The sequence below is a fragment of the Microtus oregoni genome, unplaced genomic scaffold, assembly GCF_018167655.1.
Source record: "Microtus oregoni isolate MIOR12 unplaced genomic scaffold, Mior012 000015F_ref0000493, whole genome shotgun sequence".
NCBI lineage: Eukaryota > Metazoa > Chordata > Mammalia > Rodentia > Cricetidae > Microtus > Microtus oregoni.
In genome coordinates, this window is record NW_024543074.1 from 1524585 (window position 1) to 1550133 (window position 25549).

Here is a 25549-nt window from a genome sequence, read left to right on the forward strand (position 1 = left end):
GGACCAGACACGGCCTCTGGGAAAACTGACTTGGTAAGGGCCTGCTCTCTCTCAAGGCTGCTGGTCCAGTCCTGTGATGGCCACAGACCTCAGGCCCAGCAGCTTCTCCAGAAACCACACAGGAAGCCCTCCTTCCCAACCATGGCTTCACTTATGGGAGCCTCTGGGGATCCTGGTGCTTGAGAACAAAACCCGACAGGAGCGACAGGAGATATTGGTACTGCCAGCAATTTTATCATCCAGGGGACCCATCCCATGCTGGGTGGAGAAAAGGCCCCAATGCTCCCTTCTGCAGCCATGGCCCTGACTGGGGGCGGGGGTTGGGGGGAGAGTAAAGGACGGTTAAGCCGGCAAGAGAATCAGCGCGATTCACTGTTGTCTTCACTTCCTGTCACTCCCTGCCCTGAAGCTGCCTTCTGTGCAGTCAGCCCTGGCAGGGAGAAGAGGCGGTAGGGAGGGGAGCACAGGCTTGAGCAGGTGGACATGTCTGAAATCCTGGAGATGCCATCTTTTGGTGTGTGACCTTCTGTCAGTCAACATCTCTCTGCATCCCGATTCCCTCATCTATAAAGTGGGGGTAATGGGGCTTCCTTCCTTGGACCAATGGCTATCCTCACTCCCTCTGCAGAAGAGGACTCTGGGTCCACACTTTGTGGCTGTCACAGATTGGTAAGTAGGAAATCTTTTGATTTATAAAATTATCCCTGAGCCCCTGGAAGAAGGAACTGCCTTTTGGGAGAGAGCTTCAGAAGAGAGAGGCCTCTATCGCCCTCTGTTGGCCACTATGGTTTCTTCATCCTTCCCAGACAAAAGCAAGAACCTAGCACAGTGGTTCTCAACCTATGGGTCACAAACCTTTCATGGGGATCACCTAAGACCATCAGAAAACACACATACTTACATTATGAATCATAACACTAGCAAAATTATAGTTATGAGGAAATAACAGAAATAATTTTATAGTCGGGGGTCACCACAACACAAGGAACTGTATTAAAGAGTTGCAGCGTTAGGAAGGCTGGACCACTGACCTAGAATACAGGGGCTCCTTGGCCCCTGCAGGAGTCAGAAGGAAGGGGAAGCAATGGCTTGCACCAGAGCACCATGGAGGATGTGGCCTTGCTTTCTGCTCCATTCCCTATACCATCTGTGACCCCTGACCCAAGAGTCTGTGGGGTTTGGAGCCCAGATCTCCTGACACCCAAATCACACACTTGTGTGCCCAGTTCTGCAGGCTACCTCTACTGGAACAACCTCCCGAGGACCCTCTGCAGCCCGCCTCCCCCATGTTCCTCCCTGACTTTCCTTCCGCTCTTGTTCCTCTGCTAAGGACTTGGATGCACTGCTGCTTGGCCGTAGTGGCAGCCTGTCACAGCTGAAGACCGTGCACCCCCTCACAGTAGCCTCTCGGGCTGCAGGTGCTGTTGCAAGCATCCTGGGGCACCCACGCTAGGCTGGGCACTCAGGCTTCAATCTCACAACGGGCACTTACATGCTGGATCAGTGTCTCCACGATTTTGTAGCGGTCTGGCATGTGGGTCACCATGTCTGTCATGTTGTCTTCAGATGTCCTTACCAACGTTGGCCCAAAGACCAGAGCCAGGTTCCGGGGCTCCATCTGGGTTGGGGAGGGAATCATCGCTTTGAGCATGCTCACCAGTGCCCTCACTCTTCCTTCACTCCACCATCCCCAACCCTGATGTGTCCCTAGATTAGGGGCTGAATATCCTACATGGGCACAGAGAGGTTTGCCAAGTAAAGTGTAAGGCAGATGTTTAGCCTCTTCCATTTCCAGGCCTGGCAGCCATGATCAGTGCCCACCTCACACACCCACCCAGGGCAGCTCTGGAGGCTGGTGAGAGCAGTGGGAATCCTGGAGCTGGAGGCATGCTGGAGACTCCAGGGCCAGTGAGAATAAGGAGGAACGCATCATCCCTCTCTTTTTCTCCACTGCGGAACCAAAAGGCAGAAAGAACTGGATGAGAAGATATAAGTGAAGGTATTGGAGCCCAATCAGAGGACAGGCGCTACCTTGCAGGGAACTGCGGCTCTTGGCCTCTACACGGCCCTCAGCAGCTCAGGAGCTGGTTCTGAGGGAATGGCGCTGGCCCCGCTGCAGGCTGGGCACTGGCCTGCTGTGGTAGAAGTGGAACAGCCTTGGGAAAAGAGAGGCCTTAATGGGTCCCAAATCATGCTGAGGAATCGCGAATTCCATGCACCCTGTGCTTCCGGACTCCACCGGGGAGATACACACACCTTGTTTTTCTCTGAGTGGTCAGCAATGGTCTTGAGATGGCCCACAAGGAATTTAAGCGTTTCATAGTAGTGTCCTGGGAGATCCCGAATCTAGGGGACGGGGGGAGGAAAAAGGGATGAGGCTGTGGGGATCTCTCCAATTCAGACTCCCACTGCCACAGTGCAGGGAGCTGGAATCCGCTTTCCAACTCCCTTCCTTGGTACAGATGGGGAAACTGAGGCTCTCAGTGCAGGAAGCCTCTGGGGGGATGGCACCAGGCTGCCCTCCTGTCCGACGGGGCTTCCGTCCTTACCAGCTTCCGCAGTGTCTTCATCCTCTCTCTTGAGTCTTCTATCCGATTGGCCTCGATGAAGTCATTGTATTTGTCTGGAACACAGGAAAGATCGTCAGTGGTAGGAGGCAGCCCCTCCCCTCTCAGGAGCACTAGAGTCCCAGCCAGGGGGGGAAGGCACTGCTGCAGCCTGAGCTTTGTGTGGGAAGACCAGAGCTTTTCACGGATCATTGCGATACGTCCCCACCTCATCTTCAGGCCAAGGATCTCAGGGCTCAGTAGGTCAGAAAAAAGGGCCTTCAGACACCTCACCTGCCTCAACAGTCCCCAGGTTCCCAGTTCTGAGGTTTCCAAGCATGTACCAGGGAACCTCAAGACTGCAGGTAATAAACCCTTTTTCCCATGCTCCTTAGGGCTGCAGCTTCCATCAGGTTATTTTGGATGGAACTTCCAGCAAATAGAGGACTTTAGCATGCCCAGGCCCTTAGTACCATCCCCAACACCCCAACACATAAAACACAGTCCATGCAGATGAGCCATGCACAAGGACTGACAGGGATATGGTATGGGACTGGGGACATGGCTGGGGAAGTGCCATCATGAGGACCAGGATTTTTGATGCACAGCACCACATAAAATGCTTACTGCAGTGGGGCTGGAGAGATGGCTCAGAGGTCTAGAGCACTGGTTGCTCTTCCAGAGGTCCTGAGTTCAATTCCCAGTACCCACATGGCAGCTCGCAACTGTCTATAATGAAATCTGATGCCTTCTTTTGGTGTGTAAGTATGCATGCAGACAAAGCACCCATATTCATAAAATTAAAAAAAAAAAGAGCTTGTCCTGCTAATAACATGCAGCTGAGTACAAGGGCTAGAGACGGGTTTGTGGCCAGAAGCCCGAGGAGGAACCCTGGCTGTGTCACTTACAGGCCCAGTAGCCTTAGCAAGTCACTTTCCTTCTCTGAGCCCCCGTGTCTTGGCCCAGGAAAGAGTCTGATAACAGCCCTATCTGGGGGACTGTTACAGGGAGCAGTGCTGGCTATAATAAAAACTCAGAGGGTGGCCATGACCTTAGGAGGAAGAACAGAGTGACAGAACTGACATACAGCTGCACAGACTCCATGTCTTACATGCACAAATTTCTTTGGTGTTTTAAAAAATATAATAAAAATAAATACATATAAAGTAAAACTCAAAATTAAAATCAATGACCAAGAGTGAGAAGGAGAGAGGGAGAGAGTATGCGTTTGGCAGGGGTGGTGGGGAATGGATGGGGTGTGCCCCTCTCTCTCACCTCCCCTCTGCCCGCTACTCACCATCAGTGAAGAGCGGCTCCGGCAGCTTGCGGAAGAAAGCCTTGAGCAGGCTGCTGATCACGTTGAGGTCCTGCCAGCGCTAAGGAGGAGCAGAGAGATCAGGACACATGCATGCTCATCGCAGGAGGAGCAGAGAGATCCAGGACACATGCATGCTCATCCCAGGTGCCACGGCCCCATGTCCCATACCAGGCCTAGGGGTAGCCAGGTCACCCCAGTGCCCAGGCCTCCATGCCTGTCCAGAACACAACCTTGACTCCAGCTAGCCCAGTGGGTTCAATACTGCCTACCACAAAAAGCAAAAGGACCCAAATTTGGGGGACAGAAATGAGGGAAGCTACCCCACATAAGAGTGCCCTGGACATCTCCAGTGTATCCACAAGTGCCAGGGTCAGTCCTGCCTCCAGACGCTCTCCATCCAGCTAAGTGTAACCCTTTACACCCACAGACCAAGTGCCCACAGCACAGGCCTCACATACTGGCCCCTTCCTATGTGTGCCTACTACCCACAGACTAAGTGCCCCTTCCTATCCTTGGCCCTTCTGCAATCTGCCCCCACTGGACTATCCACCTCTGCCCTTCACAGGATTGGCCCCTCACCCTGCCTCACTCCCAAAGCCCAAGCAGCCACGGACGCCGCCACCCAGCCATCTGCCCCACGCTCTGACTTTCTCCCGGGTGCTTGTTTCGTCTGTTTCCTTTTTTAAAAATTTATTTATTATGTATACAATATTCTGTCTGTGTGTATGTCTGCAGGCCAGAAGAGGGCACCAGATCTCATCATAGATGGTTGTGAGCCACCATGTGGTTGCCGGGAATTGAACTCAGGACCTTTGGAAGAGCAGGCAATGCTCTTAACCACTAAGCCATCTCTCCAGCCCTTGTCTGTTTCCTTGTTTGTCATTATCTCCTGGGAGGCTGTGCTCTGTGACAGACAGGGATCCAAATGTCCTAAGTGAGGGTTGATTTTGTCCCCCAGGAGTGTTTGGCAGTATCTGAGTTCTTTTTCCATTTTCATATACATGTATATACATGTATGTGTGTGGGAGGGTACATGTTCATGTATGTGGAGGCTTGATTCTCTAGTGCTCTTCCACTTTATTCAGTGAAGCAGGGTCTTTTAATCAAACTCACACCTTTAATCCGAGCACTAGGGAGGCAGAGACAGGCAGATCTCTGAGTTCAAGGCCAAGCTGGTCTACAGAGTGAGTTCCAGGATAGCCAGGACTACACAGAGAAACCCTATTCCCCCACAAAAAAAGAGAAAAATGATGTGGGAGTGTCATATATCAATCTGTTGATTTCACTGGTTAAGCAATAAAGAAACTGCTTTGGCCCTGATAGGTTAAAACATAGGTGGGAGGAGTAAACAGAACAGTAGGCTGGGAGAAAGAAGCTGAGTCAGGAGTCGCCATGATTCTCCCACTCCAGGCAAACGCAGGTTAAGATCATTATAAGACATGGGCTAGTCCAGGTGCGAGAGTTAGCCGAGAAAAGGCTAGATATAATGGGCCAAGCGGTGTTTAAAAGAATACAGTTTCCGTGTAATTATTTCGGGCATAAGCTAAAGCTAGCCGCGCGGGCGGCCGGGTGCTGGGGACACAGCCTCGCTGCTCCTAATTCAACAGAGTGGCGCCCCAAACACATACATCAATACATAATTTGCTCCAAATGGCCACTGAGCTAGGGTACAGAAACTGCTCTACTAGAGAAGAAACCACGAGGCACGAGGCCATTCTGTCCACCAGGGGGCACCAACACCCCACATGCAGTAGCCAGGAGCTAGGCTTAGCTACTCTGCTGGGAACCACTCAGAAAAGAAGTGCCTAGAAAGCCAGGGAACGTGGTCAGCAGGAGACAAATGCTATGCACACTCATCACAAAGAGCCGCAGTCTAGTTCAGACAGTCCCCAGCATCACCCTCCCCGGGCCCCACACAGAGCCCTGACTTCCTGCACACTCCGAAGCAGCCTGTGTGAGTAATGCCTGCTACCAAACAGCACAGCCAGCACACTGGACAAGCCCGCTTGACCCTGGCTCAGGCCAGCCATCCCTCCGACTCTGCCCCCATTCTCCCTGGCTAAGGTGAGCTGACTGGATTCACTGCAGGCTGACCCAGTGGAGTAGCTCCTACGCCTCTCTCCATTCCGCCTCTCGCCTCTCTCCATTCCGCCTCTCTCCATTCCGTACCTCCTCCTGGCCCTGGGGGCTGAGTGCTTCTCATCTCCCAGCTGCCAAACCTGAGATCCCTTAGTTCAGCCTTGGTCTCCTGTGACAGTATCTGCTCCAGCCCTGCTTCCTCAGAACCCTGTCCTGCCCTTCCAAGCTGATGTCAGTCTGCCTTTTCCCAGACAGCAGTCCCTTGGTTCTAGGCTGTCACATGACCCCACTTAGTCAGGACCTGAGGATGCTGTCAACCCATAGAGGTGAGGTACCATCACGCCAAACCCAACGGGGCCACTCTGACTGGCTCCCCACTTCAGCCTCTCTTCAAGCCACCCCTGCCTCATGCAGCCACCAGCTCTCCCTTCTGGCCTCTCTGCCCACCTTCCCTTCCATCCTCTTGCGGCCTCTACTTACCCAGGGCCTGCTGTAGCATCCTGACCTTCATGTACCCCAACACCTCAGGGCTCTCTTCCCTCCCCCTCCACTCACAGCTGCCACTAAGCCTCAGCGTCTCATACTCTTGGCTGTGCTTCCCCAGGGTAAGGCACCAAAGCTCCCTACTGCTCACTGGCTCCAGGTCAAAGGGTCCAGGTACCTATCACATGTCCTGGACCTTAGCGTCCCTACCCCCAAACAAAGAAGATGTGTCCACATTTTGTCCAACCCTCAAACCCCTCCATGAGTTTTGAACAACCCTGTCACTCCCTACACACCGGCTCTCCTACACACTCAGGACTCTACCCTGCTCCAGCCCTCAGCAGTTCCTCCCTCGATGGTAGACCACTCTTCTTTGTCCTTGATAGCACATATATTTGTCTTCTCTCCCCATCACAAGTCACAAATACTCTGGGTCACCGGGTCTATGGTGCTTTACTCGGCAGATTCATGGCTTCCACCCAACGCCCCTTTGTTTTTGTTTAATATTTATTTTATTTATTTATTATGTATACAATATTCTGTCTGTGTGTATGCCTGCAGGCCAGAAGAGGGCACCAGACCTCTTTACAGATGTTTGTGAGCCACCATGTGGTTGCCAGGAATTGAACTCAGGACCTTTGGAAGAGCAGGCAATGCTCTTAACCACTGAGCCATCTCTCCAGCCCCCCCCCCCCCAACGCCCCTTTGGTCAAATAAATTCTTACACAGAAATCCAGGGTGGGCTCGTGAGAGATGGCTCAACAGGCTAAGATACTGGCTGCCAAGTCTGATGACCTGAGCCCAATCCCCAGGACTCACATGGTGGATGGAGAAACCCAACTCCCACAGCTGCCCTCTGCCCTCTGTGCGTGCGCCATGGCACACACCGCGCATGTGGGCCCCTCAACAAATAAATCAACAGATGAGAAAGAAACTCAAGATAAGATTCAGAACAAAGTAGGGTGACCCTTGGCCTAGCCAAGGAAGCGGGTCTTGGCCTGCGTGTGGCTCCTCAAAGCTCCTCTGGGAACCCTCGGACTTAGCAATCACTTGGGAACTGCCAGCCATGCTACAGGATCTTTGGTGTGACATCACCACCTCTAGAGGCTGTTCCCAGCTTCAGCCTCCCTTTCCAGGCTACGGCCTTGGTGGCTGGCCACCCTGAGAGCATGACACATCCCTTTCCCCTAGGCCAGGGCTCTGCGGGCCTCAGTGGCCTACGGACTTCAGCCAGCACCCCATTTTTTGCCTAGCCTGATGCTAGAGGACTGTGGGGGTGGGGGGTAGGATAAGGAGGAGTGAGGGGGAGAAATTCGATTGCAGGAGACCTAAAATGTGCACTAGTTGGCATTCTTGGAAGTTTAATTCTCAGCAAGTGTTCAGCCTCCCTCTGCCCATATTTGACTTGAACTGAGTGAACTCAGCCCTCCTAAGTGTTCATGTAAAACTGTCATCCAGCCAGGAGGACAGCTGCCCTGCCGGTGGCACAAATCTGTAGTCTTAGCACTTGGAAGCCAGAGGCAGAAAGATCAACCTGGGTTACAGAGAAGACTGGAGAAAAACAAACAAACAAACAAAAATACCTGCCTCTGTCTCAGTACCCATCAGCCCAGGGCTTCATTCCTTTTGGGGCCATCCTTGGGGAGATGCCACTAAGGCTGACTGACCGGGCAGGTTTTCTCCTGCCTCCTGGACACTCTGGCCCAACGACGAGCATATAGTAGCGTGTGGTGAGTGCAACATGACAGTCCCCGGACCTCTGAACAGCCCTGCCACACCCGCCACACCCACCTCGTCCTGCAGGTTGATGTCACTGGGCCCACGATTGAGCTGCTCCTGCAGGCTAGACACCACTGCGTTGTTGCCAGGTACCCGGTAAATGCCAGTGGATTCTAACCCCCGTGCCTCCACAATACGACAACAGGCAGCCACGATCAGGGGGACACGCTGTGGGCACAGACAGGGCAGAGGAGTTGGGGCTATTGGAGGAGGCTGATGTGGGGACAGCACAGGGGCCAGGGCTGCTGTAAGAAAACACAAGGAGACAAAGCCCTGCCCGCCTCCCTTCTAAGGGTCAGAACTAGTGTGAGCATTTCACCACTGACTGAGAAGGAAAAAGCCAGGGTGGGTCTCAGTTCAGGTGGGCCCTCTGCAGGACTTGGGGATCCCCTCTGTGAGATGGCCACCAGGTTGTGTGTAGGAGGAATGGCTGGTGCCATATTCCGACAGCTCTGGGTCCCTGGCACTGCCTTCCATGTACTGCCTGCTTCTGGCACCGCGGGGACCCACCTGGTTCTCAGTGGCAGGCTGGCACTCCTCCAACCGGATCCCAAATGCCCTTGGGGCAGCCTTCTTGTTCTTCTTGATAATGTTGATACCCCAGGGGGTTCTGGGAGCTGCAGCACTGTCTTCTGGGATGAACAGTAGCAAAGAGAACTCGAATCAGTTGGAGTAGTCCAGAGGGTCGCTCACATTCAAAGCCACATACACACACTAGGACTCAGGGACTTTATCAAAGAACTACAGAGGTTGAAAATTACATCCAGCAAGAGATGGTTTAAAAGATGAGGTTCTTAGTCCCCAGGAAGATCATGGCTCTGAAAAGGTTGTTGGTGGCCTTAAGGACCCACCCATGAAGTGGCAGTGTGTTGTATTTTGGCATGACCAAAAGAAATGATTAAAAAAAAAAGACTTTTAAAATTTAAAAAAATTCTATGAGATCAAGGTCAGTCTCAGCCTCAGAGTGAGTCCCAGGACAGCTAAGACTGTTACACAGAGAAGCCCTGTCTCGAAAAACCAGAAGAAAAAAATCACAAAAACACATCACTGTGGCTGGTATAGAAAGGAAGGAAGGAAGGAAGGAAGGAAATGATGTGTGTAAGTGTGGATGTGTGGGTGTGTTTTGTGGGTGTGTGAATGTGTACGAGTGTACGAGTGCAGGTGCCCACAGATGTCAGAAGTGTTAAATCTCCCGAAACTGGAGCTACAGGTAGTTATGAATTCTGGGAACCCAACTCAGGCCCTCTGGAGGAGCAGGAAGTGCTCTTACCCACTGGGCCATCTCTCCAGCCCAGGAAATGCTTCCTAGTAGCCCAGAGTATAAAGATGGACGCTACCTGCAGAACGACCCTCTCATTCCCAAAGGACACAAGCAGACACCAGAGGTCCATCCAACAAGGATGCTGTGGAAGGCAACTGGGATCCAGAAACTTCCCAGTCCTGAAACCCTGAGGCTACAGACCCTCGTCTGTAGGGCAGACACGTGAAATAACCTTGCACACACACTGCCCGCACAAGCACACACAACGCACCCTGCCCTCCTACCCTTGCTTCCTGCAGGCTGGTCCTGAGTCCTGAGGCCGCGGACTGCAGTCTGCTTGAGGAATTCAGACTTGAGGCCTCCCAGGCCCCGAGAGCCTTTAGGGGAGGAATCGGCTTTGGGCCCAGAGCTATGGCTGCAGAGGGAAAAAGGAAGGGGGGTGTGTCTTCATCTGGGGTGACCCAGCATGCCATTCTCACTGGCCTCCACACCCTCCCACTAGAGACAATATCCCCAGGCCTGTCTGAGGACTAGAGCTCTCTGCCTAGGAGCTCCCAGGCCTGTAGGATTCCCTCCCCACCGATGGCCCCAGGGAACAGGCCTCACCTCACTTTTCGATAATCATTAAGCTTCTTGCTGATCAGAGCTTGATTGGCACAGCCGGGGTCCTGCAACGAGGGAGGAGAGAGAAGCCACATCAGTGCCCAGAGCCACCTCCACTGGGGCTCTTCCCTGGCCCCTGCCTCAGCCTTGCCTCACCCCACCAGGTGGACATTATAAACCCTGGATGGACAAAGGCCAGGGCTGGACTCCCTGGGCAGCTGTGTGACTCTGGGTAAGCCACCTAACATCTCTGAGCTTCAGTCACCTCAGCAATAAGCACAGCGGGGTAGACAAAGCAGCCCCGTGTAGTGTTCCTCTCAGGTCCGTCAGGCATGCAGGGCACAACCAAGACGGGTGGCTACTACAGTAACTAAGGAGAAATTTGGCCAGGTATCCGGAACAGGGGATCCAGGATCCTCAAGTGGGGAGGACCCCGACAGTGAAAGGGCTTGTCCTTAGAAAGAGAGCTGGCCCGGTGCCACCTGGGCGGAGCCTAGACACACCACCCTTGGTGGATGCAACCCCCCAAGCCCAGGACTGTGTCTTCCTTTGCACAGGTATGACAAATGACCTCTGGGCAGATCAGACCAACAGGAATCATCAGCGACTCCCAAGAGACGCCATTTCTTTTTTTTTTTTTTTAAGCTGTTTCCAAATCCCCATCAAATAACTTAGCTTAACCCCTGCCCGCCTGCTGCCAAAGGCTAAGCCTAAGCCTCTGGTTAATGTCAGTGTGACTGTCCCCAGACTTAGTATATCTGGGCATGACAGCTCATTCTACAACACGGTCCATGGGAGATTGTCCACTGTCTGTCCAGAGGCTACGGCTGGCCTGGAGCTGACCTCTCTGGGCCAGAGCTTGCCCAAGGCAGTCCCCACAATAATAGTAATTACTGTGTGACTGCAACTGTTATTGTGTCTGCTGGTCCCTGGACCCTGAGGACGCCAGCTGCCCTGCTGTCACTGTGTATGTGTCCGTCCTCACACCCAAACCCAGGTGGGCAGTCCCAAGTTGGACTCTCAATAGCTCTGTTTTCTAGAAGAAGGAGTGAGGCTCAGAGTGGCTACCCCAGGTCATAGCAGCTGAGAGGAGACCTGCCCTGCCCTGCCCTGCCCCTGCCTTGCCCTGGTGGCCCGATGGGCATACACCCAGGGCCTCACCTCGCCCTCGGCCCTGCTGTTCTCCCGGATCGCTCTGATCCAGCCCAGCATGTCATCCCGATCCTCAGCCTGAAAGAGATATTCACAGAAGTCAGCGGTGGTCAGCCGGAACACGTGCCTCCTCTTGGTCTCGCTGTAGGAGATGTCCACCAGGCAGGAGCCGATGCAGACGGGCGCTGCCTCGTCCTCACCTGCGCCGGCCGCCGCAGCCCCCGCAGCCGCCGGCCCGGGCTCCCTCCGCTCCTTGCTCAACGAGAGCGAGCGTGCCCGCAGCACAGCATAGACACGCTTCCACTGGCGCAGGCCGCCGCCCGCTTTCTGCAGGGAGACATGGGGTGGGAGAGACAGGGCAATGATGAGAGTGAGGCCTGCCACGGGTCTGCCCGAGGCTGAGCAGCAGTAGACCGTGGATCACAGAGGAGACAGAGCCCAGCCCACCACCGCACCTGTAGTTCTTTCTTACCCAGGGAGACATGATGGAAGGGAGTGGTGTGATTAACAGGTAGTAGCTAAGGACGGTACTGACCATGTGCCTATCCAGACAGCACCCACAGGACGGTACTGACCATGTGCCTATCCAGACAGCACCCACAGGACGGTACTGACCATACACCTATCCAGACAGCACCCACAGGACGGTACTGACCATACACCTATCCAGACAGCACCCACAGGACGGTACTCACCATACACCTGTCCAGACAGCACCCACAGGACGGTACTGACCATACACCTATCCAGACAGCACCCACAGGACGGTACTGACCATGTGCCTATCCAGACAGCACCCACAGGACGGTACTGACCATACACCTATCCAGACAGCACCCACAGGACGGTACTGACCATACACCTATCCAGACAGCACCCACAGGACGGTACTGACCATACACCTATCCAGACAGCACCCACAGGACGGTACTCACCATACACCTATCCAGACAGCACCCACAGGACGGTACTCACCATTCGCCTATCCAGATAGCACCCCACAGCAAAGCATCAGTCCTGGCTCAACAGACCACAGAGAGCAGAAGGAAACCTGCCTGGCACAATGACCTAAGGGCTTTGTCCTGAGCTCCCCTGCACACCTCCTGCAGTGGCTTTAAACAATCGACTGCTGATGGCAACTCCCAACTGTACAGTGTCGGCCTGCAGTAGGCACCAGCCCAAGCTTGAATGGCTTATAGCCGGCTCAGCAACAACCCTCTCCCCAATCTGCATGTCATATGGCCAGGCCCCATGCTCCTTGCGCACTGTAGTGCAAGCGGCTCTGCCCTCAAACCTGTTCTCCACCCTCATGTCCTTTCCCAGCTCAGTCCATCCACCCAGTTGCCTGAAACCTGGGAGTTGCCCTTGACACCCAGCTCATCAGAAATCAACTCTCCTGTTTGCAGAGTGTCATCTGTCCCCACCTGGTACCACCTGCCCGCCTCAGTGACTCCTCTCACCTAGACAACAGCAACAACCTTCCCAGCCTCCCCCCCCTCCCCGGCCTTGGCCCTCCAGGAGGCTGCCCCACCATCATTTCTACAGTGAGCTTGCCTCTCCTTCAGGTAGCCCCTTGAACCAAACAGAATGTCCTGAGGTCCCATCGTGACCTCTCCAAATCATCTCCCTGCTTCCTTGGTCTGTCAAGCCACCGGGCCTTTGCCTCCCAGCGCCTGGCCACAGGCTTCTGCTCTCAGGGCCTGCGCACTAGCTCGTCTTCTCCTGCAGCCTATCTTCTCTCCCCCGGCCCGTTTCTTATTTATTTTATATGTACGGGGAAATTGGGGTGTGCCGTGGCATGCCAGCAAAGGTCAAAGGACAACTTGCACGAACGAGTGTCCTCCCTCCACCATGCAGGTCCCAGGGATGAAGCGCAGGCTTGGCAGGAAGCGCCCTCACCTGCTGGGCCAGCTAGTCATCTCACCCCATTTTGTCTTCTCTGCTGTGTTAGAGACTGAACCCAGGACTTGTATGTACATGTCAGGTTAAGCCTTTTACACTGAGCCAGATTCCCCAGCCCTTAGCCCTGGCTGTCCTAGAACTCAGCTCTGGTTGTCCCAGAACTTGCTCCATATCCAGGCTGGCCTCAATCTAAGGGATCGGCCTGCCTCTGCCTCCCAAGTGCTGGACTAAAGGCGTGGGCTGCCATACCCAGATGTACTTGAATTCCTAATCCTCATGCCTCGGACTCCCAAGTGTTCAGCATCTCTCACTTTATGTGGCTTCCTCCTTCACCTGACCCTTCCAAGTCACCAGCATCAGCGGCCTGATAAATGCCTCTGACTACGTGATGCCCTGCAGATAGCCCCGTAATCTCAGGTTCCGGCTGTGAGTTTCCTGGGTGCATGGCAAGCTGCTGGCACAGGTGCTCCAACCCCAGGGTGGGGTGGAAGCCAAATGTTCATTAGCTAATATTGAGTATGCCCTGTGTCCTGATGGGGGGCGCTCCCGGGCCCTCTAGAGAGCAGGCCTGAAGCAGCCATGCCCAGCTTCCCTTAGGGTAGATCCCAATGCATGAGCCTAGTGTACCATCACAGAGCTGCTGGGCCAAGAGAGTGCCAACTGGAGCAACCCTAATACTAATGTAATAAATTAGACTCCTGTTCCAAGAGAATGACCATGTTATTAGCATGAGGTGGCCCCAAGGGCCCCTTTGAAACCAAACCAGCTGGATAACCCTGAATAAGTCAAGTCTCTTCCTGGCATTAATGTCACTGCTAACAAACACTGAGAGTTAAGCGGCAAGTGTCCATGGCCATGTCCCTCAACTTTGACCCTGGCATAAGGAATAGCACAAGCAAGTGCCCATCCTCTGCCTGGCCACTGGTGGTCACTAAAGCAGGCAGAGGGTGGGAGAGAGAGGCTGGGACTACTAGCGTAGATGACATGCGGTAATGAAACAGGACCCCAGACAGACCTAGGGTCTGCAGCTGACTCCAGAACCCTTTAGTCCCTAGGCATGGCACCAGGTAAAAAAATAACACTGGGTGCTGGCCAGCAAGAGAGTGGGAGGAAGCCCCTACACTTCACAACTCGTCAGTGAGCCAAAAAGCCAGTGCCTTCCCTGCTCAGAGAACACTGAAGCTGGGGCCAAGCTCCTTGGGAGAAATGTCAGTAAGACACTTCTCTACCACAGGCCCAGAGGATATTTCCACACCGGGCTCTGCGTGCACAGGCCACACAGCCCCCTGCCCCTCCTAGTTTACCCCTTCTTGGAGTGACTCCCATCTTCTGAGGTCTTTTTAGTTTCCTAGCCAGTCTTACCTCCCAGATCTCACTTCCTGTCAAGATGCAGTTGTGGGGCTGGTCTTTAATGCCAGCACTGGAGAGGCAGAAGCAGATGGAGCTGAGTTCGAGGCCAGCCTGGTCTACAGAGCAAGTTCCAGGACAGCCAGGGCTACACAGAGAAACCTTCTCTCGAAAAAACAAAAGACTGCCTGGTCTTCGCATCGCTGTACCTAAGGCCATAGGCACTCGGGCCACCTGGTGGACTGAGTTGACCTTCAGCTGGGCCTCCCTGTATGCCATACCTACATGCTTCCAATCACAGGACCTTAGCCACAGTGTGGAGGGTCATAGGGCTTCCTCTTCCCAAGTCTGGTCCTCAAGTGGCCAGAAACTGAAGCGGGTGTCCCTCCCGCCAGCCAAGTCAGGAAGTCAGGAACCTCAGTCTATTTTCTGTCATCCTCGGCCAACCTTCTCCCTAAAATCTCTTACAGAGAGCCCTTGGTCCAGTCCCAGGATTTTGGTCACATAAACAACAGCAATGATGCCAACTCCTAGTCTCCTGTGTCATACATCACAGGACAGGAAAGTTCCAAGGGTACCAAGCCCCCACTCCACCTTCTACCATGTGCTCTGGGCTCTCCAGGCAGCCTGGCTCCCAGAACTCTCCTCTGAGCTTCCCTTCAGCCCTTAGTGAGGGAGTTTCCCCCAGGATACTCTCTTCCACCCACTCCCTCTCTACTACAGACTCCCACAGCTTCGGGTCACAGCCTCCCAGACATGCTAAACCCCACCCTGCTAAGCCTCTAAACTCCCTGTACTGACGGCGGGTGCACCTGTCATTGGGGAGCAACCCCAAGGAGGCAGGACGGCGGGTGCACCTGTCATTGGGGAGCAACCCCAAGGAGGCAGGACGAGGCAAGCTGGCTCCCGCACCTAAGTCCCTAGAAGCTCAACAGACCCTCAGGAGCGGGAGGCCTTGTGTCTGTGAACTCCAGTGCTCCCCGGCCTCCACTTCTGCCCTCTTGACTCATCTTACAGCTGGGGGAAGTTAAGGTGACTCCTGCAGTCATCCACAGCAGCAGTGTGTAGGAATTCAAAGTCCGGCTACTTCAAAGCTTGTGCTTTCCAGGTACCGCCCTAGAGGCATCCCTCCTATAGGTTCCATTAAAAACTCAGAGAAAAACCATGCATCTGTACTAAGGGGTATGGACTTTTCCCCTCCGCATTTCATAAACAACCCACTGTAACAGCTATTTACATAGCATTATATAGAATGAAGCAGAAGTCATCTAGAGATGACTTACAGAGTATGGGAGGATTGCATCAGCTGCATGCAGATACTAATTTGCTTTATATAAGGGACTTGAGCCTCCATGGATGTCTGGTACCCCCATGGGGGCTTCTGGAGTCATCCCCCCTAAATATCGTAGGATGCCTGTAATGGCAGTGAGGCAGAAGAACAACTCCAAGTGTCAAGCTCTGATAACTCCAGCCCCACTTTCCCGACTCTATCTGCAATGATAGGAATGGAGCTCAGGCCCTTCCATAGGTCAGGAAAGAGTTCTGTAAGCACAGCCCATAAGAAACACTGTGTGTGTGTGTGTGTGTGTGTGTGTGTGTGTGTGTGTGTGTTGTGACTAAGGCTTAAAACCAGGCCCTAATGCCTGTTACGCAAACATTCTACCAATGTATATTCCCAGCCCTTGTTTCAAAATTTATTTACTTATTTAATTTTTTGTTTTCAGAGGCAGGGTTTCTCTGTGTAGCCTTGAATGTTCTGAAACTTAATCTGTAGACCAGACTGGCCTCAAACTCAGAAATCCACCTGCCTTTGCCTCCCACGTGCTGGGATTAAACACGTGCACCACCACAGCCTGGGCACATTTTATTTTGAGACAGAATTTTAATAAGTTGCCCAGGCTGTCACTGAACTTACTCTGTAGCCTAAAAAGTCATGAACTCTCTATCCTCCTGTCTCAGCCTCCCAAACAGCTTGGAGTGCAGAGCCATCTCTCCTTGCCTAGTACAGAACACCCTTTGTTCAGATCATGTCTTTCAATGCCTAGCAGCCGGTTAGGAAAGGCATTAGTCAGCTCGCCTTACAGACAGAGTCACAAGCACAAGGGAGAGAGCCTGCAGAGAAACAGGCCATGCCATCAAGAACCATCCTGCCTCCTTTTCCTCCCACTCCCCAGCCCAGGGCCCCTAGCCTGGGACTTAAGTTCAGGCCTGGCAGATCAGGGCCCCACCTTCTCTTCGGATCCTATTTGAACCCCCTGGCCACCTCCTCCCCCACTCCCACAGGCCCTTGACTCTCACCTGGATCCTGTGGTGGCTTCTAAATGGTCTTCTTACTCCAGGCATCCCTCACTAACTCACCTCAGGAAGATACATGAGCATCTGAAAGCTCTAACACTGCTAAGGGTTTCAGTTGCCCTTAAGCTAAGTCTATATCCTTGAAGACCTCAAAGGGCCCTGAAAAAATGGACTTCTGTTTCCTTCTTGGGCCTCAGCATCACCCTAGCCTTGTTCCTTTACCATAAGCCTTGATGGCCATTCAGGGTCATTGAAAAATGGTTTGGTCAGAATTCCAATATAGCTTGCTTCCACAGTCAGGAGCGCCTCTCTGTTACCCTCCTTCTCAGTGGTTTGGTAATTCCCCTCTCTCCAAGTTCATCCTGGCAGCCATCTAACCTTGAGTCCTCAGGCTACAGCCTAAGGTGGGTTTTTTGTTTGTTTTTTTTACAGGGCAGGTATAAGAGAACCTGGAAAGTCCTGTGAGAGCCACCTTCCATGCAGCCTGGCCCTCCTTCCCCAGGCCACCTTACCTTCCCCTTCTTGGTGAGGATCTGCTTATAATACAACCAGCCTTCTCTCCTGATGTCACTGAAGGTCGCATCTGAGAGGTCAGAGGTTGAGTGTCGCTTAGAGGGGGCATCAGCATCTTCAGAGGTGCCCCAGCTATCTAGAGACTGTAGGGAAAAAACAGAAGGCAATTTAGGGTGGCTCCCATAGTACCAGCATCTCAGGAACCCCATGGACTACACAGGCCACACAGGCCTGGTGTTTGTCTTTGCTGTACTCTGACGTACTGTGTGACCTCATGGGCCTTGCTTGTCCTCTCTGGACCATTTGTGTTGAGGTCATGAGACCTCATGAAGAAGCCAGGAAGGAGGAAAGGGTCTGATCTGCCAGCAGAATGCTTGCCTCCCCACGCTGGAAAAGCCAACACGGGCCTTCCCTCAGTTTTACAGCCTTGAAGGAATTGAGGAAATGGGAAGCCATTGTGGCAATAAGGAGTTAAGTAAACAGGGGAAGTGGGAACATCAACAAAGACCAAAGTAGTGATGGGACAGGTAGTCAAGCCCACCAGGAGTTAAACAGGAAGTGATGGTGTCAACAGGAATCCAGCCTCAGAGCTGGCACGACCAGGGAGAGTTCGGTAAGCTGAGGAAGTGATAAAGAGGAGCCAGGCGGCCATGGCCATGTCTTTAAGGTGCTAAAAGACATGTGCATGATGCACGCGAGGAAAGTGCACAGAGAGACGGACAGGAAGCAGCAGCTGTGGGGGTGTGACTCAGAGCAAGTCTCGGGGGACCCTACAGAAGCACAACTGTGGCACAGGGTTCCTAGCACTCAGGAGGCTAAGGCAGGAAGGTCACAAGCTGGAGGCCAGGCTGGACTCAAACCCTGTCTTCAAGGTCTACCAAGACCCTGTCCTAAGAAGACCAAGGGCTGGAGAGACGGCTCCGTGGTTAAGAGCACTGGTTCAAATGCACACACGTTTTGCTGGCTTACCCCATCGGTGAAGAAGCTCCGCAGCATCCGTAGGCTGGGGACCCGGTTGGGAAGGCGCCTGGGAAGCAAAGACCCAAGATGAGGGCTGTGGGTGGCCCTCATTCTCATCACCCACCCGAACCCATGGCCCAACCTAAGAGAACAGAAACTACCCCACCCCAGACAGGCAGGGCCTCACCGGAGCACTCGGCCCTCATCCCGGAAGGTGTTGAGTCCGTCATCACAGGACTTGGAACGCTCTGTGGTGATGGCCAGAAGGTAGGAGGAGCGGCGGCCTGCCTTGATGCTGCCTGAAAAGGTGCCCATACAAGGCCTCAGGATTAGCAAGAAGAGGGTTGGGAGCTACCCTAGGAGCCCTCCGTTCTGGTTGGGGTCAGGGTGGGATCTCCCATGGGGTCCCAGAAGAAGCAAAAAACCACCTGGAAGCAAACCAACATTGGGCAGAAGACCCACAGGGACCAGGCAGCAGGGGAGGGGCTGGCACAGGGTAGAGATACTCACTACAGTCCTGGGAGTAATGGCGGCTGAGGGCAAAGGTGAAGGTTGGTGAGGATGGGCTGGTGCCCAGGACAGGGGCTGAGTTCATAGCACTGGAGACCACGGCAGAGGCAGGGACATGCTTGGCTTGGAGGTCAATGCTGGGGCTGGTGGGCTCATCTGCCAGCAGAAGGAGGAAGGTGTGAAGGACACAGGCTGCTTCAATACCCGAGTCTCATCAGGCTTTGGCAAACAAGCTGCAAACCCTTCAGCTCCTCTTCACTAGGGCATTTCTGGCAACATGCCCACTCCCCACAGGGTCTCGCCCACCACAATGGGCAGGGAAGTACCTCCTCTTAGCAGGGGCTGAGCCACCCCCTTTGGAGCGGGTCCCTAAAACACAGACAGTACTCTAGCAGACTGGTGGCTGGGGACAAGCATTGTGTTGTCCCCATAGATGGGAGCACCTGACAGTGGCTGGGCGAGAATGTACTGAAACAGGGTTGTATCCCCACTGCAGGCTGCTGATGGCTTCACACCATCCTGTTTGAACTTCTTCAATTCCCAGGCCTGCTCAGCTCCAAACTCAGTCCCAGATCTTAGGCCCAACATCACCATCTTACACTCCAGGCTTTCTCTAAAGCCCCCAGCCCAGCCCAGCCTGCACCCTCACATCCCTAACCTTTTTCTTATTCTTTCTGCACTCCCAAGCCAGAGAGCTGGGGATCACCCTCGCCTCACTGCCTTCTCCCCCTCCCACTCTACAGACAGCCACCACAGCCTCCTCTGTTCTTCGGGTGAAATCCAAGCTTGGCCCTGGACAGGAAAGGACCACATGGCCCGGAAGAGCACTCTGCCTCTCTCTCCAGGCTCTACACGGTCCCATCTTTCTCTTTGAACACTCTTCCTCCATCTACCTCGAATCCTTCTTAACCAATTTTTTTTTCAATATTCCCAGTGCTGACCACACCCATTTAGACCACGGAGCCCTTCCCCATCCACAGAGCCTGTCCATGTACTTTCTGTCTGCCCATCCACTCCCCCAGGGAAGTCAGAAGCCTCGCACAGTGCCTAACATAAGTATTTGTTGGAGGAATGTAGGACAAGTGGGAAAAACAAAGAATGAAAGACACAAAGGGTGGAAGGAAGAAGAGGAGGAAGGAAGGAAAGAGGAAAGTTAAGAATGACGAATGAATGAACAAGGGAAGGCAGAAAGGAAAGAGGAAGGATGGACGCAGGGAAGGAGGAAAGAAAAGCTGGACTGGAAGATGAATGGAAGTGGGAAGAAGGGTCAAACCCGGATGATCCCATCGGCACAGCCTGGTCACGGGCACAGCAGACAGGTAGTGGGGACACAAAAGGACAGAGAAGGGGACCCATAGCCAGCTGCTTGGAACACCACTCACCAATGAAGGGGATAGAAGCCAGAGAGTCTTCTGTAGTGGCCAAAGGGGCCACTTTCCTGCCTGGGCGTTCTCCTCTGGTCTCTGGGTCTGGGGACTCATCACCAAATCCAAGGTTCATCTGTCTTGCAGGGGTCAGCTGGACCTTGCGACCCGTTGGAGGCTTCTGCCTCAGGACCACCTCATCACGGTGATCCTCTGCAGGAGGCTCCAGGGTTCGGGTGCTAGGTTCTGGCCGGACGACTCTAGGTGGTTCAGAGGCCTCCGGTGGGAATGGTGCAGGAGATTGGGCCAAGTTGAAGGAGGGAAGTCCTCCAAAAGGTGAGTCCCGGAAGGAAAGCGCATGCAGGAGACCAGTCCGGCGCTGGAATGATGGGCTATAGCTCCGATACCCAATGTACCCGATATCATCCAGACCCTGCAGGCCAGATGAAGGAGGGGCCTGGGGCCCTGACAGGTCCTGAGAAGGACAAGCAGAGGTGCGGGCAGATGGACGCTGGGGAGCCCAACCACAGCGTTCAAGGCGAGGTGACACCAGTGCTCCTGGCCCCAGTGCTTCAGCAGAGCGGGTAGCCCGGCTCAGGTAATCGTCTGAGCGAGCTCGGTGCCAACCCTCCTGGCCCAGCTGGCTCAAGGCATCCTGGGAGGTGGAGCAGGGCCATGGGTGGTGGGTAGTCACATCCTCCAGCCGGTCCTGGGAGGCACTGCGGGCCCGTGGTGGCATGGCTGGGCACCGTCTCTCCCCCGCCCTGCGGGGTATTTGATTTGACAGCCAGTGTGACAGAGCCTGCTGGCACTCCAGTCTGCTGGGAAGCACCCGGCTGCCGGGCTCTGGGAAGGCACGGGGCGTCCGGGACTCTGAAGGGAGGTGGGGAAAGGCACCAGGGCTTGGGCGGGGCTGGCTCATCCCCAATAAAGAGTTGTCCAGGTGGGCACGGGTGGCAGATGGGACACAGGCCCCTGGGTCACTCCAGGCAGCAGGACTCCGGGGATCCGTGGGTAGTGCTGAGACAGGCTCAGGCACCATAGTGGCCCAGGCAGAGGCCCGGGCTGGCGGGGCATAGGTCTTCCGTGGGTAGCAGAGTGGAGGTGGTTCTGGGATGCTGCGGGCCTCTCCAGAATACGGCTCGTTGCCCTTCAGGTAGGCATCCTGGGAGTAGGCCTGGCCGGAAACAGAGGCATAGAAGCATGACCAGACTGGACTCAGAAGAGAAATGAGACAGCCCTAAAATACCAAAGTCCTCAGCAGGGAATGGAAGGGAGATGATTAAGTAAGGGCATCCTGAGGAGATGAGGGTATGCTCCAGGGAGAGTCCTGAGGAAGGACAAAGAAATAAGAAAATCTCTCTCTCTCTCTCTCTCTCTCTCTCTCTCTCTCTCTCTCTCCTCCCTCCCTCTCTCTAGAAATAGATTTCTCTAAGACTTATAACAAGGACAGTCTTTAGCCACAAACATTCCAGCATCTGCTCTCTAGGGTCCTCCCCCATCCTGTCCTCCACCGCCTACTGTTCCTTTATGCCCAGCGATGCCCACAGCCTCTGGAGTGCTGGGGAAATGGACAGAAAACTGGAGGTGGAAGAAAACAGTAGAAAGCTGGCTAAGGGGTGTGTCCAAGGAGAGGTGGTCTGAGGGTGGGCAGAGGCTGGAAGAGCCCACTGCCCCTTCAATATAGGGTGGTGTAAGCCGGGGCCCAGGGCTTGAGCCTTGGGGTAAAGAACATGACCATCTCTTGCTCCCCAGAAGCAGGCTTAGAGAAGGGGCTGGACGGACTAAGGGGCCTTGGGCCACCTCGGGCCACCCCTAGGCCTGGAATTTGGCACTGGCTGCTAAAGCTGACGCTGCATTGCTGAGGAGTGACAGGGCTGGCGCCTAGGCTCAGCCAAAAAAGGAGGCAGCCCCCCAGGGACAGCAGTCTTGTGTCCCTGACCCAGTCCAGCACTAGATGAGCTGAGGGGGCTGTCTAAGGATGTAGAAGCAAAGGGTGGGAGGGTGAGCCAGACACACACACATACTACACATCACAGACAGACAAGATACACACCCTAACACACGCAGCACACACAATGAGATACACAAATAACTACCCCTCCAGTCCCAAACACAAACATCATGTGACAAGGACCAGCTAACCACACCCCCGAACACTCGGCCCCTCCAGCCTGGCATACTGGGCCAGCAACACATACCTCTCCCTCCTGCCATCCCGCTGGCTCCCGGAGCTCCCAGCATCACGGTGGCGGAGGCAGCATCCCGCCAACCCGTGCCTGTTACCCTGCTGCCTCACACCACAGCCCCTGCCCTGCTGGTTTGGGTCCCTCAGTCCCCTCAGTTAGCCCTCCCTGAAGCTCCCCCTCTCCACCACCCGGCTCTCTGTCGGCTGCCTGGCGGTAGGAGGAGGGAGGATGGGTGTGGAGGGGACTTGCCGCGTCGGTGGTGGCGTCAGCAACTGCCGCCGCCCGATTGGCCTCCAGCCTTGGCTCCCAACCACAGGAATGCCTGGGCCCCACCCTCCGGCTGCCTGGAGATGGCAGGGTAGTGGAAGCTCCCAGATGTTGACATCTGGGGCTGGCAGCCCACTTGGGTTTAGGTCTGGCAGAATTCAAGGCTGCTGCCCTTGCCACCCCTTTGATCTGAGAGCTGGACTGAGCCAGGGTACCCCAGGATCACGTCCTGCTACTCTCTCATAGTGGCCTTGCCTCAAGTCTGGCATACAGGCAAACTCTTTAAGACCTGGGGTAAGCCATCCCCTCCAGTCTTTCCTCTTCATCTCCAGGAAGACCAATGGGACATTTGAGGTCAGGAATGGAGGTTCCCATGGAGGCATCATGCCAAGTGTGGCCCTGTCATTACGGTGACACAGCCACAGCCAAAGCCAGCACAGCAGCTACGAGCCTCTGGGGCTTGGCCCTCAGCCATCCTCTGAGGGGCAGTGACCTAAGGAGCAAGCAAGCTGGCATCTGGGTAGGATTCATCAGACCAAGAATAGGACACGAGGCAAAGGGGAGGGAGTGTTCCAGGCTCCAGACACAGGGCTTTGGGTTTGTTTCACACAATACATGTGTGGCATCCTCCACATCATGTTCTGAGCGTGCTGAGGCGCTGGGGGTGATGGGTTCAGAGTTTAGATCCCCATGGGCCTGAACTTAGGATCCTGCGATATCACTAAGCACAGGTACCTGAAAAGGGCTGCCGCACACTGAGGCAGCTGCGGGCAGCACTGCAATAACATGCCAGTGTGTGTCTACATTACGGCACCTCAGAATCCAGATGTGTGCGGCGTTTGTGTTACAAGCCCAAAGTGCAAGTCAGACTGCTGTGAGATCTTGCCGTGTGCTACACAGGCACTGTCGTACACTGGCACAGAGGGGGAACCATGGTGACACTGAGACAGAGGGCCTGTTCGCCTGGGCCCGCAATGCGTGTGTGTCTTATATGGCGCTGAGTCATACTGTGCTATGGATGAGTGTCCTGCTCTGTATGAAGCGGTGTCTGTGACTGTGGGATGTGCTGGAGAGTGCTCTTTGGTGTGTGCATCTGCAAAGCCGTGCTCGCTCAGGCCAAGTGGGCAGGGGGTACAGGAAGCAGGCACCTCTCACAGGAGCAAACAAGAACATGCCATGCTGGCAGGGCCCGCTGAGCCACCCTCTCAGATACCCTGGCAGGAATCCTGCCTACCAAGACCAGCACCTCCTGTCTCCCTAGCACAGAGCAGCCCTGAGTGAAGCAATAAGCGGCCGCAGCCCAGGGATGGGCCTGGAAACCCCAGTTGAGCAATGTCAGGCGATTTCCTTCTCTTCTCTCCCACTGGGGCCCTCCATGCAGACAGAGGGACTCACCAGCTGGAGGATGTCCTCATCCTTGGGCATGATGGAGAGCTCCAGGGTGTCATCACTGCAGAGACAGGAGAGAGTCAGCCCGGAGGCAGCGGGGTCCGGGGGAGAGGGATCCAACTGCAGGGCCCAGGTTGGGGAAGGAAGAAGGTCGGCAGCTCACCTGTTCTGGATCAGACCTATGACTTGGGAGTATGTCTTCCCAATGACGCTCTCCCCATTCACCTTCACCAGCCGGTCTCCTAGGGACAAGGAATGGGACCACATGTCAGAGTCCAAAGCAGGGGGTGGAGGCTACCCCTGGACCAAGCATGAATGACAGTGAGAGGAGAGGAACCCCAACCCAGTGAAAAGGAAAGGGAGGGAGCCCCAGAGGAGTGGGCAGGCTTACCTGTGCGAAGCCCTGCCCTATGGGCGGGGCCACCATCCTTCACATTCTTCACAAAGATGGTGTCCATGGGCTCCAGGCGGTGCCGGGGGGAGGGTCCTGGTGGGCATCAGCCAGGTTAGCTGGGCGTGGCTGCTGAAGGCCACACCCATGTATAGCTATACATACAGGGGACACACTCAGAGGATGATCACACACAGACACAAGCATGCAATGACCGCGCTTCCACAGGACCTATGCCCACAGCCACACAAGGTCCCACAGCAGGAGAAGGACACCACCAAGGACACATAAAGAGCTGCCCACAGCCATGAGCTGAGCCGCTCTTCTGTACTAGAAGCCACGCCACACAATATGTACACACAGCCCTTGCCCTTCTAGAGTTCTCTGTCACACAGATGTCACAAACAATGCATAAGACACAGGGAAGGGCCCCATACAGGCGGCCCCCTATGGGGCTGACAAGATGGCTCAGGAAAGGCATCTGCATGGTCTGAATTCAGTCCCTGAAACCCATATAAAGGTGGAAGCAGAGAGCTAACGCCCCAAGTCATCCTCTCATCTCCACACACTAGTCACGGTACATGCGTACTTCGGCATTATCCTGGGCACACACACTGATAATCCTCAAAAAGAGGCCCTAATCTGGACTGGAGAGGTGGGTCAGAGGGTAAGAGCACGGGCTGCTCTGGTATGGGGTCTGGGTTTGGTTCCCAGCACACACGTGGCAGCTCACAACTGCTTGTGACTCATGTTCCAGGGCATCTGGTGCCCTCGTCTAACATACGTGGGCTCCTGCACATACATGGTACACAAAGAGACATATACCCAGGCACATACAAACATAAAATACTCTTTTAATTGCACTTGATTTTTTAAAATTTGAATTCTTTTTAAAAAGGTACAAGCTTGGTGAGGCCTCACATGTATGGAGAGAGGACGTATCACAGGACCAGAGAGAAACCCAATATTCTCCCACTCTTCTTCCTTCTCCTGGGTCAAGGGCTCCAGGCAGAATTATGAGAACCCTGGGATGCTGGGATGAGCACAGGATGGATACTAATTCCATCACTTGCCAACAAGACTCCGTCACTGGAACCTGTGCTAGGACAGTGGGCTCCTTCTCCTCCAGTGGCATGGGGACTCAGGAGGATCATGTCCCCGCGGCTGCCCACAGACAGAGGCAGGGCAGGAGAGCTGCCTG

The 25549-nt window shown here is 54.4% G+C and overlaps 1 protein-coding gene across 6 annotated transcripts in view; it reads right to left on the bottom strand.

Annotated features, from left to right (window-relative positions):
* Arhgap23 (Rho GTPase activating protein 23) overlaps window positions 1–25549 on the bottom strand; it is a 91002-nt gene that overhangs the window by 21220 nt on the left and 44233 nt on the right. For 4 of the 6 annotated variants that reach the window (XM_041664510.1, XM_041664509.1, XM_041664508.1 and 1 more), the window contains exons 4-20: window positions 24349–24446; window positions 24121–24199; window positions 23964–24018; window positions 20131–21289; window positions 18749–18904; window positions 18426–18537; window positions 18248–18305; window positions 17278–17421; window positions 11231–11548; window positions 10073–10134; window positions 9751–9881; window positions 8716–8837; window positions 8218–8373; window positions 3844–3922; window positions 2550–2623; window positions 2257–2346; window positions 1493–1618 (exon numbers count right to left, since the gene is read on the bottom strand). In XM_041664510.1, coding sequence (XP_041520444.1) covers window positions 1493–1618; window positions 2257–2346; window positions 2550–2623; window positions 3844–3922; window positions 8218–8373; window positions 8716–8837; window positions 9751–9881; window positions 10073–10134; window positions 11231–11548; window positions 17278–17421; window positions 18248–18305; window positions 18426–18537; window positions 18749–18904; window positions 20131–21289; window positions 23964–24018; window positions 24121–24199; window positions 24349–24446 — 3019 coding nt within the window. Of the gene's footprint in view, window positions 1–1492; window positions 1619–2256; window positions 2347–2549; window positions 2624–3843; window positions 3923–8217; window positions 8374–8715; window positions 8838–9750; window positions 9882–10072; window positions 10135–11230; window positions 11549–17277; window positions 17422–18247; window positions 18306–18425; window positions 18538–18748; window positions 18905–20130; window positions 21290–22313; window positions 22498–23963; window positions 24019–24120; window positions 24200–24348; window positions 24447–25549 lie in introns of those variants that run through there. The other 2 variants (XM_041664507.1, XM_041664512.1) reach the window with 2 other exon arrangements.